Below are 19,508 nucleotides of genomic sequence, written 5' to 3'. Positions count from 1 at the left end.
ACCCCTGTTGTGTTCACCTGAAGCAAATTATTGTAAAGTTGTACTGGTAAGAGTGACTTCCAACAAAATGCAAAAAAAAAGAAAATTTTTTACTTAATGTTGTAAAAAAATATTCAAACTAAGAAGACCATGGAAGATGGCTTTCTATTTCGTGGACAAAAACAAAAGTAATGGTATACCCCCCAAAAAAAATGTCCCTTGTGAAAACTTTCTATTTTTTGGACAGCAAAGTTTTGATTAGCCTTAACTGTATTAATTAAGGGAAATCCTCTCAAGGAAAGCAAATATTTTCTTAATGTCGATAGGAGTAGAAAAAAACCAAACGAATGAGGTGAAAAGTTTGGATTTTGTAGCCACAGATCGAGGCGGCGTCAAAATCAAAGCCCATCGTAAACAGTTTCCATTTCAAAACCGCAAACTTGAACTGTTCTCATAAAATCTGGGACATCCTGAAAATGAAGGCAAATATTTACCTAATGTTCTGAATCGATACAAAAAACAACACAAGCATGACCTGATATCTCCCTGACTCATGGCCGAGAAGAGAAGATTCAGCATAAAAATTGGAAAATTCCCTTGTATAAACTTTCACTTTTCAGGACAGTATTAGTTCATTTTGTAGGACGACAGCAATAGCGGTATACAAACTATTAAATATAAGGAAAAACATCGCTAACATAATATTTTCTATAAATGGCAGGAAACTTTCAATTTTAAGAACAATACTATGACGTATTAAGACATTCTGCCATATCCATTGTCCCGTTAAGAGGGAAAAAAACAACATTTCTGTTAATTATCTTACTGGTCAGTGCAATGAACCGTTGAATCACCAATTATCATACAGGCAGTCAGGTCAAATGTCAACAGAATTAAACAAACACCAACAAAACCGTTGGGCCCAATGTAATAACAACCAAAAATAGCATAGGTCTGTATATATATAAAACTAATCTGAACTGACATGGAGTTGAAATAGAATTTTGTACCGCTTAACAAAACTCAAGTTGAAAAACCTTGCAACTTGAAGCCATGGCTATGGCAGGTGTTTTCTGTTTTAATCTCTGTAGTCATTTTTCATGGAGGTAGGGGGGGGGGTGGGGGTGAACAATGTTGAACAAAACCCCTGTGATTTTTGGATTATTTTAGGTCTCCCTTTCTTTGCACGGGAAACAAGTCTGCAACACATATAGGCCATCAGCTGAAGGTCGAAATTCGCTTGTTTCGTTCCAGCAACTGCGGGTCTAAAATTTCTCTACAGCATTGAATACATAAATTAATTAAGACTAATGATCCAAAAGTTCTCCATGTACTTTCCTGCAGTTTTTTTGCAATTCCGCTCGAAAGATCGAACTATATTTTTTATTGCGTATGTTAAGAAACTTGCCGTTTTACGTTCAAAAGTTGTGCGCCAGTGAGATATCTGTACCATGTGATATGAATTGTCCAATGAGCCATGAGTTCTGTGTGCAATCTTTGTAGAAAACAACAAACATGGCGGCTCCCACGGGCGCTAGTCAGTCTCCGACACACGGAAATCTACAGTGCTCAGTGCACATTGAATCTGTAAAATTTGAAGCATTCAAGGCACTGACGAATAAACGATGGACTAAAGTTACTTCCTGCGCTAAAGATTGGCTTAATCTCAGCGGCGGAGACAGTGATATCGCCGTACTACTGATTACTCCATGGCCTACTACGATCAAGCGTGTGTTCAACAGCATAGTATGATTGGGGTTCCACGATAAGTGTTACAGGCGGTTCATTGATAGCAAGCACATTGCTGCAAGAAAACGGACAGTTCCAGAGGAGACCCCATATGATTTTAAACGAAGAATTGACGGAAAAGATCGAGGAAACCAAGCAGCTCTGGTGTATTGCCTGTTCAATTTATTATATGTGGGAAAAGAAACAATACATTACTAGGCGTTGCAAACGGGACAAGCTGCAGCAGGCAGAGACTTTCGATGGAGGTAAGCCTAAGCATACTACACGACTCTACTTGTACTTCTGTGGCATAGTTGAAGTGTTAAGAGAAGTTGCATAATGCAAGATCAGTAGCTCTTAAGGGATATAATCCAAGTCAAAGGGCACAGTGTTGGACCTGAACATAATATAATTAGTGGCATGGTCATCTGATTTGTTTTGTTATATGGTGGTAGGAACGGAAATTTGTTTCAAATTCTCCATCTGGGCACTAGCCTAAGTGTTAAATACAGGCTTCATAGTTTTCTTACTGTGGCCCTTTATTTGAATGATAGAGATATTATATTAGTTAGAAAAATAAGTGTAACAAAGGTGCAATAAGGTTAGGTTTGCAAGGTCTTATGGTCAGCCTGTCTAGCTTTACCAAAATGAACAAGTATCTGTCTCCTTTATTATTAGTAACAGATATAATCTACCATTGTATAATTTAAACCATAACATTAAGAGATAATGTACTGTACTGTCAAAAAAAGCCTGTTTTAATTCTTTTTTGCATGACACTGGTTTGCAAAATTTGAATGTGTCTTTGTTTGTCCATAGAAGATGAGCAGATCACATGGTATATAAATAAAATCGTCTTAGTTCTTATTTGTTCAAACTTACATTTTGATCAACAGAAAATGCAAAACAATTTGCTTTTTTTATTTCATTTTATTAAGGTATTGCTTCGACAAGCAGCAGAGCGGAAAAAAGATGAGCCCAGATTTTATGAATATTAGAGGAAAAGACCGTGTTGCCATTCAAGTGAGGTACCACTCTCTATGTTGAAGAAACTAGATACAATTCTTGACAAGGAAGACATACAGATCTTGAAAGGTAAAGTACTCTCTTCAATGTGTGGTTCATTGAGTGTTCAGGGGTGGATCTAGGACTTTTGGAATATGGGGGTCCTCCCCAAGGAAAATTTAAAAATTCTCTAAACGCTTTGAGATGCAATATCAGGTTAATCTTTCCATTGAAATTATTAAAGTAATTTGCAACATATTTCTAGCTGAATTGTAATTATATTGGTACCCCATCATAAAATGTGAGACTCAAAAATATCCAATTTCATGGTACAAGGTGTTCTGTTCATCTCCTCCTCAGAGCAGAGTTTACCACCAACAAAAGATGCTCTGATCCAGCATGTTAAGCGCTGCACCAACCAGGCTGCTATTCACAGTAGGGCATTGCAGCAAAGGATTGATGCACTCTCACCAGAGGGACATGGATGGAAACTTGAAAATGATGACCTTATAATCACTTGGATGACGAAGCCACCTGACCAAGATGTTTTGCTTCAGTGTGTCAGCAGTAGCTGTAGAGTCGGCAAATGTCTTAAAGGAAGATGTTCCTGAATGAATGCACAACTACCGTGTACAGACCTATGTAAATATAGAAATTGCAGCAACTTCCAAGAAGATGTTGAGATTGTTGATGCAGGGGAAGATGATTTGGAGGATGAACTGTGATGGTGTTAAATCTTGATATCTTAGTCTGAAATTTTAATCTTGTTTGAAGTATGTGAAGAGGGTTAACTTTTTCAAAGTCATATTGTCATTATTTTGTTCCCCAGAGTTTAAAGGAACCAGAAAACATGATCTTATTCATATATTCATTTTAGCTATTAGTAGTTTTACGTAGATTACCCTACCTACCAGACACCTTTGATAAATATCCACATTTTCTTCAAATCACACTTTTTTTTGAGAGGGGAGGGGAGGGGGGAGGAGGGTGTTATGGGCATGCTTTACCTCTTGCATATTCACATATCCCCTGACCCTGTTCCAATATCACGGTTCTTTATTGTTTGCCGTAACATTTCGTTACTTGTTTTATTCATATTGTTAATATGTTCTGTGCATCTGTTCAAGTTTTGACTGAAGGATATTCAAGTCTTTAGTGACTTTTATTTCATCTAATTATCTTCACCTCTACTACGGAATAGACTTTCCCTTTTCCATACCATATCTGACTACCATGCAGTGAATTGAAGTGGATACTGTTAAGACTAGTACAACTGTCCTTGGATGAACTTTTAATCACTTATTAATTTCCGCGCCGCGCCTTTTGATGAAGAACCTGTATCTTGAATCATCGCAAAGGCCCAGCTCTACTACACCATTGATTGTATCGACCCAGTCTTAATAGATACATTATTTCTTTCTATCTGGGGCTTAAGTTAACTGTCTTCGTTATTCACTTATTTGTACCATTCACCTTTATTATTCATATTATTTGTAGAATATAGAACTATTATTATTCAAAATACCATTCGAAACCTTGTCGATCTTTTCTTTGATACGTTAACGCCCTTGGAAACTCTTTTTGCAGGAATACGAATTATAAACATGTCGTTTCAGTAACAAGGAGAAAGTACCTAGTTTTGCAGAAGACTGTAGAAAGAGTACTAAGGTAACGGATATATACCGACTATAACTTTATTTCACATCTACGATATGCCATGACGTCTTAGTGTGCCAACTTATATATTGATTTATACAAAAGAAATAGCTCACTGGTCTTGGGGCATTGGTACATCTCATTGTAACTAGGGATTTAGCTACATGTTAAGTAGAGGGGGAGGGGGTCGCATTTGTAAAACAGTTTGGATGGGGAGTGTAACAATTATGGAGAGGAACTTTTCATTATATGTGTATATTTACGCATACATGCACAGACGAAATGCATTCATAACATAGGGGGAAAATCTAAAAATATTTGATTTATTACAAAGCATTATATCTGAGTTTATTAAAAGTGGTACATTTTTATAATTAAAACCCTTCAGTTATAATGTGCAAAAATTGTATTTCATATTTCAAAGTTGAAAATGTGATTTTTTACCATTTTGGCGAAAATGGAGGGGGCTCAACTTGTAATGCCTGAAAACAACCCTCACTGACCCTTAGACCAGAATCCTCTTCCACCATTCTTGTAACCCTGACCCAACTATTATACAAAAAAATATATGAGTCGTAATTTAACATATAAGAAAAGAGTGGTATGTATGCACCACTGTACCAAATCTTTTGTCTTCTTTTTTTGGGCAAATTTTTTTTAGGGGGGGCAAAGTTCTTTATTGGGGGGGGGGTGCTTGTTGAGATAAAACAATGTACATTGCAGATTTCTACCCCATGGACTTTCAAGTAAGTCAACTACTTACTCGCACTGGGACAGATTGCCGACCATGATGGCCATGTCCTTCCATGGTGATCCGTGCCAGTATGGGTAGTAATCCCGTTCCTCGGGGCACTCGTAGCCCCTCCTGTTACCATTGGGGTTCTGACGTGTGTAGATTGCAGAACTGTATCCAAGGTTGTTTGTTTGTAAATTCTGATCTGCAGTGAAGAGACCTGCAATAAAAAAAACAGCAAATAACAGACTTTAGGAACACATAAAACCAATTTAGACATCTCCAACATTGAACACACCAAAAAAAAACACCTCCAATATATAGACCACACAGTGAACACCTCCAATATATAACACACAAAACCAATGTGAACACCTCCAATATAGAACATACAAAACCAATGTGAACTGACACCTCCAATATATAACACACAAAACCAATATGAACACCTCCAAAATAGAACACACAAAACCAATGTGAAGACCTCCAAAATAGAACACACAAAACCAATGTGAACACCTCCAATATAGAACATACAAAACAAATGTGAACATGCACCTCCAAAATAGAGTAATTTGAGAATTCCCATCCACTCATTTCCGTTTAAAACATCCAGTTTTGGGCCAATGTCAATCAATGTCAAAACATATGGGAAATTGTGATAGTATTAAGAGGAGAGAGGAACTTTAGGGGAGCAGTGAAAGTACATAGCTTTATTAATTAATGCTCAGCTAACTATCACAACTAACTTCCAAAACAAAGAATGATTCAAGGATATACATTAACTCACCCTGGTTGCGTTCTCTTGCGTAACAATTATCGTAGAATTTAAAAGGCTCGTGAAGACCCCTGTTGTCCTGGACGGAGTTCTCTCTGTTATTTGCCTGGTTGGCATTTTCGTTGAGATTGTTGAGTTGATTGTAGTTCTGCGTGTCTGTGGTCCGTCCATTTCTGATATCATCATCTGATGACAGAGATATTAAATGTAAATTCAGCAAGATTGACACACAGCATACATATACGTCCTTCTGAGACATTAAAACCAGCTGCCACATTCATGTCACTCTGACAGACACTTTACATGTGCATGACATATTCATACATAACAGGACGACATAATAAAGAGATTTAGGTTATGTGGTTACAACCTTATGGCTACTCATTTAGTCCCAAACAGAATATTATAATATATGTCTCATGCATAGATTGCAATGTTGTCATATTACGTCTTTTGGACATCCGCCATTGCCTACTTTACAAAGAAGGACAATATTTAAAATGAACTTGCATTCTCGGACGCTGTCCACATCTGTTTCTCCTCAGACAATGGTTACACAGTTAATATACAACTTAGCCTAGTCTAGGCTGTTAGCCTGTTACACTAAGCTTCAAAGATGACAACAATTTATGATTCTTGAACACAAATCTGCTAAATGACTAAAGATCTGAATCTACAAATTACACTATACACAAAACCAATGATTTAAATATGCTAGAACACAGTAACTTTCTATTTATGATTAGCGCCACCTATCGAGTGACTATTAATGACACACACACACACACTCACAAAACAATAAAAGACAGCTAGATATACAGTATGCTATATACATTACCACATACTGTACAAACTGAAAACAATCTTTCATGCATTTTGGCCAGTTTTCAGTGTTTCTTTGCATGGCACGTGGAAGAGGACGACAAGTTACTAAAGGGTCAGTATAATTTTCTTTTCCTCCATTTTCAGAGATGATATATATGTACAGTGGACTAAAAGATAACTTTCATTGCTAATATTTCTTGGTGAGATTTTGTTATGGAAGGGGGCAGCAAGGGGGAGGGGGGAGGGAGAGGGTTGGTGAAAGAGAGGGTGTGAAAAGGTAGGGTGTGAAAAGGTAGGGGGAAAGGGAATAGGGAGGAGAAATGGGAGAGTGGGAGATGGAGGGGGTAGAGAGGGGGATAGGAAAAGTGAAAGAGAAGTGTATAAGAGAAGAGGTGAAGGGAATGGAGGAGATGGAGGTAGAGGGGCAAAGGGTAGATGGAGGGAGCTGGAGGAAAAAAACGCAAGATATCAGGATTAATTTCCTTACCTTCATTTGAACCTGGTTCCTCTTGGCACATATACTGCAAAACCAGGTTGCAATTCATCTTGTGAGGGTCGGTGTCCTCTGTCCCCCCACAGCCGTGCTGATTGGTCCACTCAAGAGTTAGAAAGCTCTGACCTTCTGGATCCCCATTGGCTTGAGACAATTTGTAGGCACCGCTCTGAAAATATTGCTGTTAGAAAAACGATGAGAAAAAGTGGAAAGTTTATATTTAACGCTATGTTGAGCAAGATGTGAATTGCTGGTCGAGAGAAAATGGGTTAACGTTTGTTTTATAAGTTCCCAACGGTCTCAAACAATAGTTCATTTATGAATGAATGCCAGCTGCTAGTGCTCAACATACAGTACCATACCTCTTTAAGTATTTTACAGCACAGTGTTGTGTCATGCACTTTTAAATGTGTCATTACATATGCAAACCGGCATAGTGCAATTTTCAAATGCTTGGAATTACTGACTCTTAAGCCATAGTTTTGTCCGAAGCACTTTTAACAAAAAACTGCCAATACCCCAACTCAGTTGTTAATTAATTATATCCCTTCTGATTGGCTGGGTAGCGTGGGTAGCCATTTCATTGTGTGCAAAACATGATGTACACACATTAACTTAATGTAAACCCACTTACAGTACATGTATACAAAATTATCTTTGCAAGATCTATAGCATATTATATTGCTGTGATTCCAGAGAAATTATTCACTGAATTTTTAGTAATGGTTCACAGTTTCATGATGAAATGTTCGGCTGGAATATTGTTCTTAGAAATACTGTCGGTATTTTCAGTTGTCTAATTACCCAGACTTAAAAACGGTCACAATGACGTACATGAATGTAAGTCACATGGCAAAGAATGCTCTGGACAATTTAAAGCTGTATGTATGTATGCCTGAATCTGTTTAGCATTGAACATTATCTGATAGTTATAAGTGAATAGCCAACAGGAACTTAAACTACCTGTACATGCATACAGTATGAGTACGAATCTTAGCTGACTAAACTGATTTCCTTTATTGCTTGACTTTTCTTGGCAAGCATTTCCCCTTGAAAACGGAAAAACGTATTGGCATGCTCTTTAGAAGTTAAATCAACAAGGCAAATATGCAGGTGCATTATCAATAAGAGACGTGATCATATTAATAATGTATATAATGTCACCACACTTAATTCAAAATTGACAAATTGTCACCACATTTAATTCTTGGGATTCGTATTTCTAAACACTAACTCTATTTGCATTAATTATTTTAAAACGAAAAATGATGGGCGGGATGGAATTTAGAGGAATGTTTTCCGGACACTCTGCGAGTCAGAATGAGGCAGTAGACGGTGGTTTGGAATCGACCAGACACCAGAGGTACAGTACTGTACCCAATTGAGGCTAAAAGTGCTTTACCAAATTATACTGTACTTCTACACAAAACAGTACCATAGACACAATGTTAGACACAGTTCTAGAGTGTGTAAATTGTGAGCAGACAGGTAAGTGAAGGAGCACATTGATTTCCACTTGAGTGATGTATGCTTGAACGCCAAAAACTTGCAAACAATTATAACTAGAATGAATTTCACTGACAGGTCAAATACTTGAATGATAGTTCCAGCAAAAACCACAAGTTTAAAATGGGTCAACTCGGGTACAAAAAAAGTACAATATATGCTCTTGGATGGCACAAGTTGGGTGGGTCATGTTGTGTTTAGTAGGACATTCACCATTTTCAGCCCAAAATGGTGACATTTACAGTATTTGTAAACCTGTTCTCATGACCGGATTTTACTCAGAACATGTCTCATGCTTTCCTTTCCATATAAGGTTGCAAAATGCAAGTTTTGTGGGAAACACAAGCTGGCCATTTTCTGACAACTTCCGACCATTGCTGATAGTCTCTTCCTGGTAGGAAGCCACTTAAGAGTTGTAAAAGGTCAAAGTGTTAGGGGAGGCTATGATTTAACATTGGAGACATCAACCAAATCATCTATTCTAATACCTATTGTGCATGAAAATATGACAGATCACTTGCAATTAACCGAGGAACAAAAACAACAAACAGTTCTAAAAGCTACATGACGTTTGCACACAGGAAAAATTGTGAAATGTTAAATGGGTGTTCTCTCCGACTGGCAAAACAGAACTGTTTTTGACAAGACCTTCAAGTTTGTCTATATAGTGATGGAATTACTTGGTTTATTTTCATTAAATGACAAAATGTTGGCAAATATTTTTGCTGAGATATGAAGTGTTTATGATATTCTAATTTATTAATGGTACTGTCGTTGGTTACGTTCAGACGAACTGCTGCTTTTCCCTTGATAAGAGAACAGAAGAAATGGTATACAAAAGCCACAGAGAAAGGATTTAAAATCCCTTACTGTACTTGGTGCTACTGTAATATCTCATATTTAAAAACAAAACATGGCTGCCACTTTTGTTCAAAATAACATAGACTGTTATATCTTGCAAAAGAACAATAACTGAAACGTAAACATAACTGAAATCATAAACAAACAAAATTGTATATGTACAGTAGGTTAACATCGAGTACGCAATGAATTGACTATGCATCTACTACAGTATATATACATCAAATGCTGCTTTAAAGAACAAACTCTCTCCAAACAGGTCCCACACTTTCAAATAATATTGACGGTACTAATTATGTCTGTTAAAACAATACTTGCTTTGCTTATGAGCAATCAATCAATCTATGAAGGGTTCCTTTGTCTTTTCCAAGGTTGACAAGGTCAACTGGTTTATTTGGTTATCGTAAGTACAAGTTAAGATGAATGATAGGACGGGTGCAGTACAGTACAGCATGGTACTGGCATCACGTACATGGCATAGGAAATAAGACTTATTTGACAAATGACTTAATTACTATTGAAGTCAAGCACAACAGCCCTGTTTTTTATCACTTCATACTTACAAATTATTGTTTTATCCCTTTATCATTTGACATTTTACCAACACCAGAAAACTGAGGAAAGTAGCAAGGGAGGCCGATTAACATTCTTTTCTTATAAATAATGTCACTGCCTTTCCTCAGGAGAGGGGCAAGGAGGGATAAGGAGGGGGGGGAGGGTCAGAAAGTGTTAAAATCATATTAATAAAAGCTTTCATACGCTAAATTATTACTGTACAAGTAGTAACATAATTAATATTGTAAGAGCTAATACAGTACTTATCTGCCTCTGTAGAAAGATGTATACTAACTTGACATGAAGGGGGGAGGATCAGGAATCAGAGAATTCTGGTAAGGACGTGAAAGCGGGGGTGGGGTAAAGAGAGAAGGGCAAACTGGGAGGGGTAGGGTGCAAAACTTACTGTACAAGCAGATCAATCATAGGCTGCATTTTCAAATTTGTAAAATCATAGCCAATCATGGAGTTGTTTCACAATAGGAGCTTTGCCCAGTGCTGCAAACTTAGTAGAACTCACTCAGAGATGTTTTATTGATCAAAATGTTAGCAGGCAGTTCCTGGACATCAATATCAGGAAGAGATCATAAGGAAACATTCAATTCCAAACCATTTTGTTTTCTTTCATGTATTGTCGATGATGCCAACAACCTGAGGTACAGCTGGAAAACTGTACAGTACTTTCTAGTCGTCACATGCGTACTGTACCGGTCGGTGCCTCTGTGGTTTTCATTACATACATACATGTATTTAGAGTGTCATGCCACATAATTTGCAACTGTCAATCACAGTTTAAAAGGAAATTCTTCTGCTTCCTCTTCTCATATTTACAAAAACAAATTGCTAGAATACTTGCCCGAAGCAATACGGTACCCGACACATCCTCTCTCTGAGTGAACTTGCCTTAAAATACTTGACATTCATGCCTTTTGAATCAAAACCTAAGTTTTTTTGTTGAACGTGAAACAGGAAGGTTTATTTCTGACGAGTTTAATTTCTACAGTCCTATATGAAGCCACTGATATTCCACCATCCTGCTGTAGATTGACAGGAAGTTTATTACAGTTTATTCAACTAATTGTAAACTCACACTGAAATCTGTACAAGAAGACCTGTCCAATTAATGTAATTTTATCATCATTCAGCCTATATAGGTGACCATATCTTGTCTAGGAGATCCAAGGGGATTGGGGAGGGGAGGGGGGTAGTTTCGTCACCTGAGTACATACAGTGTACCATTTCAAACCTTTCCTACTCTACACCTCGTTGAGATTTAAGTTGCCACTATTCCAAATCTCGGTACGTTAATTTTTGTAAGCCTCAACTTAACACAGCTCACCTCTATCATTGCTAATCATACACACATACTGTACTGTACTCACTAAGCCCTATTTCATTTCATTTGTTTCTCCTCAATATACAGGTTTAACAGTAAATAGTTACTAACATTTATGTAAATACAACGAGGAACGAAGTGGCCTAGAAAACCTTGCAATGGCCTAGAAAACAAGGCTTTACAAGTAGTGCCGCTCCCCCATGCAAAGGAACATAGATTTTGTACGGACATACATCTACAAAGTTGACCACTAGTCAAAATCCGAAGGGGAAGGGGAATGGGGGAAGGGAAGGGGATGGGGAAGGGTCAGCTGGCCTAGGTGATTGGAAGGAGAGCAATCTTTAATCTTCGGTACAACATTCTAGACCACAATGGATCTGAAAGCGCATGACAAATACGGGGAAGACGACTACAGATCGTGATAACGCTTATAATCAGTCAGGTACAGTAGGTCAAAGGTCAAGCAAATCTGAGGGCAATAAAATGCTTGTAATCTTTGTGAAAGAGTACAACAACCTTGGGTTTGGAACTTGATTTTACCGTAAAATAAACAGTTCAAGTTTCTATTAATAGTACCAACCTTGCGATGGTGTGAAATATTCTGTCATAGACAAACAGATGGATGGATATATATATATATTAGTCATGTGCATTATGAATATTCATGAAACTCCAGGCGTGTAACTTTGAGCGGATCAAGTCCCCGCTTACTCACGGTTCTATAAGACAGTGACTATGCAATTAATTTTAAAAACGCCATATACAGTATGCTTAGTTAGGCTGTAGACACAGTTCAATGAGACTTTAACATATTATTTCAAAGGTTAACAAAAGAGATATCACAAAGATTGACAATTTACAGTTCTTTGGAATATGATTATGATTCAAACATCTTTTTAACCATATTTTCTATTCAATATGAAATTAATTAAAATCTTTAAGCTTACTCACTGTTCAATAAGAGAGTGACTATGCAATTAATTTAAAAACACCATATACTGACTGTATGCTTAGTTAGGCTGTAGACACAGTTCAATTAGAATTTATCATATCTATCTATTATATATATTATTTCAAAGGTTAACAAAAGAGATATCACAAAGATTGACAATTTTACAGTTCTTTGGAATATGATTATGATTATGAGTCATAAATCTTTTTAACCATATTTTCTTTTCAATATGAGTTAATTAAAATCTTTGAGTCACATAGCAAATTCCTGGTCTCTAGACGATACACAATGGCTTAAATTGTGAGACTGGCTTTGTTGCCATGGGTGAACAGATTTCAATTGTGTGAAAGATAACCTTGGAACCAAACAAACAACCAAAATTTGGTTTCAATACCAGTTATTAGACACTGGTAAAAGAGTCTATTATATATGTAATTTTAGCTAATTATCTAATACCACTTATCACGGGAATTGAGTACTATTATGATAGTGCAAGTCACCCTAGTTTGAACACATACAGTAGTGCAGGTATGTGGAAAAGGGACCGGCATCTGGTTCGGCTACAAACCCGATCGTGCCATCCACCCTTGATGATCACTGGTAATTTAAGTAAATCATCAAGGATCTGTATACAGTATATACATACTCATAGTACAGGAATTTTTATCCTGCCTTTTTTAACCATATAAGCATAGCCCCCCTCCCCCCTCCCTCATTCCCCCTTCGATCACGCCATGTACCTGGGCTACACAATCATGGATGTTACATGCAAACTTAAACGAGTATTCATCTGCACAAATGAAATTACTATGCAAAACTTGGATGGAAAGAGTTGGTATATGGGAGGGAGCGGGGGGAGGGGGAGTAGGATAATCTTGAGGGATTGGACTTGGTCAAAGGGAGGGGGGAATGGTTGGATTCATTTATTACATCTCTCTTCATAAGACATGCATACTATGATCATCAAGTGATGTCAAAGGGTCATAAGCAGATATTGACAGGGTTGCACATACAGTACTTTACGTCTAATTATGGTATTACTGTACACATATATTGGGTCCAAGCCAAATTGTCAAACACTCACAGACATGGTCCTAATTGTGAACTGAAAGAAAGGTTATTATCGTAACCATCGAAGAAATGAACAGCGCCACCATTTGTCACGTTAATTCTTTCTTTCTTTCTTTATTGCTCGTGGAAACTAACATGCTGAGGGGCATCAAAACTAATTTGCATACAATGATGTCACCATGTTGGCAACCATGAATATGATGAATATTCAGTGCCTTCATAACATGCTAATGGATATATTGATCAATCAAAACAGTATCCTGGCCATGCAAAATAATCTATGTGGATGCCTTGAACACAGACGGAAGTAACTTAAGTAACTAAGTAAGGAAGTAACTAAGCCTACAATGATGTTTACCTTTACCCAACATTCAACAATAAGGACCCTGTTGGAATGACCGCGTGATTACACAATTACCAATCAGTGGAATCAGAGTTCCAGGAAATGACCTTGCCTAAAAAACCCTCTCTCTTTTATGCTTCCTTCTAAAGATTAAACTTGACAAAAGAATCTATTATTCGTATTTTAAGCACTTTTAAATCTGACTATGTCATGCTTAGTCAAAAGGCTTTACGAGGACGGCCAAAGCGGGTCGAAAAGTCAACCCACTCATTGTCTAAACCCAGACTTTGGACGATTTTGTAAAAGAGTGTTTGATTTAATCGCCATCAATTAAGACATGGGTAACAAAATTGTTATCACATATATTCTACTAAACTTTAATACCAGACATTTAATTGCAGCCCAGCATAGCATAGAGCAAACAACAGAGCTGTATTAGTGCACTGACATAACCAGAGTATTTTGAAAAAGTACCTCTTAGAGATTTTCAAGTGAAACTTGTCATTCTTTTGAGACTTCCAAAAGTGAAGTTTTACTTCCATTCTTTAGACAGCTCAGCTTAAGAGCTCAAGAGGTTGAAGCGTTTTTGTCCATGGGTAATAACCATCTGGAGTCTTGATGGATTGAAAGGAGTTCATATGTACTAAGTCTTCTAAGGGGGATTTTACTTCCCTGATCCCTGCCCTGTGATACCCACAAAGCTGCTTTAAACACTGCATATTGAGAGATTTGAGTACTGAGTTACTGATTTGTTTTTTTTAAGGGTGCACTTTGTTAACAAACAGACTTATGAAATCAAGTATTCTGAGAGAAAAAAATCAGAAAAATTCAATTGAATTCCTTGTTTATTTTATTCATGTGCTAGTCTTACCGTAAACAGGTCTGCTACTGAAAATTATTAACTTAGAAAAGGAAAAAAAATGTAGTTAAACGTGCTGAGCTTTGTATGAAATGGAATTTCAAGTGCAGAGCACCATATATATATGCAAAATTGCAGAAAGCTGCTTTAAACACTGCATATTGAGTTTTTTTGGTGTTCCAGTGAATAGAGTAAACATATATGTTAACCTAGATCATGAAATAAGGGTGCACTGTGTAAACACACATATTAAGGAAATCAAATATTTCGGGGGGAAATAGTACAAGTGCATTTCTTGTTTATTTCATTGATATGCTAGTCTTACATCTGCTACTGAATATTTGTTTTTTGAAAAATGGAATATTACGAAAAAATGTAGTAAAAAAGGATGAACTTTTTTATTAAATGGATTTTCAAATGAAGGGTCCCATAGCTATAACACAATGTACTGATACTGAAGTGTAGAAGACATTTGACTGGTTTTCATAATTGATTCTGATACACAGGGCATTTCACCTTTTTATTATATGTGGTTTAAAATATTAGATCAACATGCAAGCATGATACAGTTTTAGAAATTTAACAGGATTGACTGAACAAGTTTCTTGACATTTTGATACGGTTAGCAACAACGTAGCATATGAACCTTTATCATCATCATGTTCATCATAACGAACGTGATCAGTAAGAAAAACACCTCCAAATAGGCTTTACTACAGTATATATACGAGTTGTGTGTTATGGCATTGCTCAAAGACAAGTATGTGTGTACCAATATATATATATATATGTATTTATATATAATATAGTATATCTATACGGTAACTGACAGCATGTTGTTACTCGAGTTTCACGCCTGCAGTGTGTTGTATGATGCATACTGCAGGCGTGAAACTCGAGTAACAACATGCTGTATGTTACTGTATGGGTATACTATATTATATACTTGCTCTACTTCTATGTATCGAGCACTTTTGTAACAGGAAGTGAACAACTGAATAGTGGAAAAAAAAAAAATATTGTTAAACAACTAGATGCGGTCTTTAGAGAAAAGCTGGATCACGTGTGAGGTACTGTACAAAAATTCAATTTAAAAGCAAGTGATTGGCCAGTGTTTGGTTTTCGTAGGGCTTTCAAGCAAAACTAGCTCTTCTACAGTGTATGATCACCGAAAGTGACCATGTATATAAATTTATGTAAATTTAAAAAATAATTATTTATGTAAATTTACTTCTCTGTTTTGGTGCCAATTCACAAACATGGTTCCACTTACCATTCTGTACTGTTGATTTTCGTTATTAGCTGCATTCTCGCCTTCATCACCCGCATTGTAGCCACCTCGATTATTGTTCTACGAAAAAAATTCAAAATGTCAAATTTAAACGTCCAAGGCAAAAGAATGTTTTTGGGGTGCAACAAAGTCCTCTCTTCATATGGTTTGGACTGTCTGTAAACAGAATCCAAGGTCTACAGCAACTCTTTCAAATTTGCACTTAACACAGCAAACATTATGACTAAATCAAATCACTAGGTCAGGGACTAGAACCTCATTTACACTCCACAGTTTTGGCTAGATGTGTCAAGCTGTCATGTATGCATTCAGGCACGTAGCCAAGGTGGGGCGAAGAGGGCAACCGCCCCCCTCCCCCTTAAGTATATTTTTCTTGTATGTTTTTATGATATTGCTACTAATTTCAACAGAGAAAATGCTAAGATGCAACTTACAAGGCCTGGGAAGTGCCATTTCCAGCGATCTGGGAGGCATTTTCAGCCAAAATTTTCTTGTACGCTTCGCGCCAACTCATGGTGGCGCTACGCTTAGATAGTTTGCAATGCCGTATCTACGGCTCTGACAGTTTGCCTACAGTTTCGCCCCTCCCTTGGCAAATTCCTCGCTACACGCCTGTATACATTTTGATCAGCTTAACAGTTGTCATGGTGACAATATTTAACATTTGTAAGCACATTAAGTAACAAATATGTATCCCCTAATTTTAAGATGGCTTGCCATTGCATTTCATTTTGCAAACTGCCAGTGACACACCCAAAACCCACACGGTTATTAATGTTGACTGAAGGGATTACTCCTCAGGGCTGAAATAACCTGCTAACCTCAAACCTGCTAACCTCAAACCGTGTTCAAAATAAGAGATTATAATGTTACCTGTGAGTCAAACAGACGGTTAGCGTTTGTCCTTTCGGCAGATTGCTCATTTAGGCGGTTGTTGCTCCCCCTGGGGTTGTGGAAATAGACATCACCCAGCACAGCTGCCACCGAAAAAGTTAAAATAGCTGCACAGCGCAAGTGCATCTCGCTCGTTTATTTGGTTCACAATAAAAAAAGAAAATCTAAAACAAGAAAACAAACAAAAAAGACACAGGAATATAAAAGAGATTTAAGTTACAGAAAGAGATTAATATCTCATAAAAAGATTTATTATAATGAAAAATTATATTAAAAAACTCATGATCTTAAGTTAAGACTGTTCTCTCTCAATAGTTATTTTATACTGTACACCAGGACCAGCAGTTTATCATATAAAGCAGTATGTTAATGTTTTTATCCATCAATTTCTGTTGATTTTCCAAACATGTATGCCAACAGTACACGTACACATGTGCTCAAAAGATCATTGCAATTGATTCAAACTGAAGATGAATAACCACAAGTTACCAATTCCTGCTACTTGATTGTACTAAATTATTTTTAAAATGTTTCCATACCCCAGACACTTTCAATAAGCTGACCAGACAACATTTTGTTGCAAAAATATCAATTTATTCCCTCCACAAATAATGCTAATTTTCAATTGTTTTCTAATATTGGTATCAGTTTGATCATATTCTATAAAAATTTAGTTGGAAAGACGTTGGGTCAAAAACCTTCTAGCGGGGAGGAGAGGGAAGGGGGATGCATGCATTAAACATTACTGTGTTATTCCGATTGAGAAATGAACATGATTAGAGCATGAAAAGAGTTTATTTAAAATATTTAACAGAATTCTGTTAAAATACTATATAGCAATTGTAACAATGCAGGTTAAATATGCAATAAAAAGTTACGAAACGATAATCAAACATTGCAACTACAGGATTCAACAACGTAGCTAACTAAGAAATCATACATGTAAAGGGGAATATTTACACGAAATTACCATGTCTACACCCAGTCTTCACAAATTTTGGCTCGCATCACAAACATGGGTCACCAAACGTTTAATGTGGGTCACAAGCTAACCTTCCCCCACCCCCACCCCCCCAGTACAAAGGTGAATTTCATTGCAAGTTTAATAAATGTGTATGCTGTTTTTTACTACAGATCTTAATTCTCAATGGGAATCAATTGCAATCACATCACATTGCAGTTTAATCACCAAGGGGTATTATTTAATGTTACAGTTGGTCTTAGACATTTATGGGTGACATCTAGGCTAGGGAGATCTTAACATGGGCTGCAAACAAAACAAAAACGTTGAAAATCAGGGGACAAACTAAAACGAATGAGAGCGAATCACCGAATCACAATTGACTTTGTACAGGGTTAATTATCATTCGCGAATGACAGCGAATGGCAGCGAATGACAACGAAGGACAGTGGTGAGTGGAGATAGAATGATTAATGGAGTGGAGTAAATGCGGTTATTGGTTTTCTGCGCAAAACTGATTTGAGAAAAATCGCATGTTACGTGGTTGCAGGGTTTTGGTGTAATTTAGGGATAGGAGCCACAGGGAAAGTTTTGTGTGAGAATGCGGTGGAGTGCGCGCTGTGCTTTTGACATTTACCTCTGTAGATTTATATCGAAAGATAACTGAAGCCGTTTCAAGATTATAGTATTGTTAGTTTCTAACAATTAATATCGGAAAAATGACGTTTAATTTACTTTTGAAACTCAGACTTACAATTTCGCTTACTATAAGGTGCGTTTGTATCTCGTCCGTACTTTACTAGATCTGTAAGCCACGCACTTCGTGTCCACTCGGTTTGCGTGGCTTTAATATACCCACGAAGTCTGAACTGTGATATCCGGTTGAAGCAAATGTCTGTGCTGGCTTTCACTGTCATTCGTTTTAGTCAACGCAATTTTTTAGTGTGTACAACATATTGTCATTCGTTATGTGTAACGCAATTGTCATTCGTTTTAGTAACACCCAAAATCAGGGCTGTACACTACCATGCATACTGTATGACTAGGACTCCTGTATCATATATAAGCATACTGCAGGTAAGGATTTGTGGATCTTTGGTGTGTCAGTGCAGTCTCTAAAAGGGATGAATTATACTTTATGGTTACTCTAGCTGTGATTTGCGTATAAATATGAATGGTATTGAAGCTATTAGTACAGTATTACAAATAGAAAGTTATGAACAGTACCAGTTCAATACCAGTTCAATACCAGCTCAATACAAGTTTTACAAAGTTTCTACATACATGCATTGCTGTTGTTACTGTATTATCTAGCCTAATTCACCTAACGTTAGGACCGATTGCTTACGTTACAACTACTTACGTAAATTTAAATTTTCTTACCTTGAAAAACACGAACTCTAATTTTGTTAGGATGTAGATGACTGTGTCGGCTGCTGTCTTTTGCTTCGATATAAATTCACTCTTTGTATTTCGATGAAATAAGTAAAGAACGGTAACCCCAACGTTGGCGAATCTTGTCTCAATTCATTCTTTTGGGTTGTTTCCTTATTCATGAAGGGGGAGGGGCGTTCAGTAATTACGTCATTCAAAGAAGTTCCGACAATAGAACGGGCTTTTTGCTGATCGATTTCGTCATCGGACCAAATTAGGAAGGAAAAGCCGATAGAGAGTTCTCTTTC

The 19,508-nt window shown here is 37.0% G+C and overlaps 1 protein-coding gene and 1 long non-coding RNA gene across 3 annotated transcripts in view; one reads left to right on the top strand and one right to left on the bottom strand.

Annotated features, from left to right (window-relative positions):
* LOC139961455 (protein DD3-3-like) overlaps positions 1–19,380 on the bottom strand; it is a 27,040-nt gene extending 7,660 nt beyond the window's left edge. Inside the window, exons 1-6 of the mRNA XM_071960638.1 lie at positions 19,210–19,380; positions 16,845–17,029; positions 15,954–16,031; positions 7,192–7,378; positions 5,892–6,065; positions 5,132–5,321 (exon numbers count right to left, since the gene is read on the bottom strand). Of these exons, the coding sequence (XP_071816739.1) occupies positions 5,132–5,321; positions 5,892–6,065; positions 7,192–7,378; positions 15,954–16,031; positions 16,845–16,991 (776 nt within the window). The 5' untranslated portion in view covers positions 16,992–17,029; positions 19,210–19,380. The remainder of the gene's footprint in view (positions 1–5,131; positions 5,322–5,891; positions 6,066–7,191; positions 7,379–15,953; positions 16,032–16,844; positions 17,030–19,209) is intronic.
* Positions 1,860–5,104, top strand: LOC139961460 (uncharacterized). Of its 2 annotated transcripts, none has more exons than XR_011790891.1 (3): positions 1,860–1,973; positions 2,646–2,802; positions 3,073–5,104. It is a non-coding gene; the product is annotated as an uncharacterized lncRNA (long non-coding RNA). The 2 variants fall into 2 exon arrangements; XR_011790892.1 differs by having other exon boundaries at positions 3,078–5,103.
* Positions 19,381–19,508: the final 128 nt, after the last annotated feature.

Source organism: Apostichopus japonicus, chromosome 20, assembly GCF_037975245.1.
Source record: "Apostichopus japonicus isolate 1M-3 chromosome 20, ASM3797524v1, whole genome shotgun sequence".
NCBI lineage: Eukaryota > Metazoa > Echinodermata > Holothuroidea > Aspidochirotida > Stichopodidae > Apostichopus > Apostichopus japonicus.
This window is presented reverse-complemented; position numbering and strand designations above follow the sequence as displayed.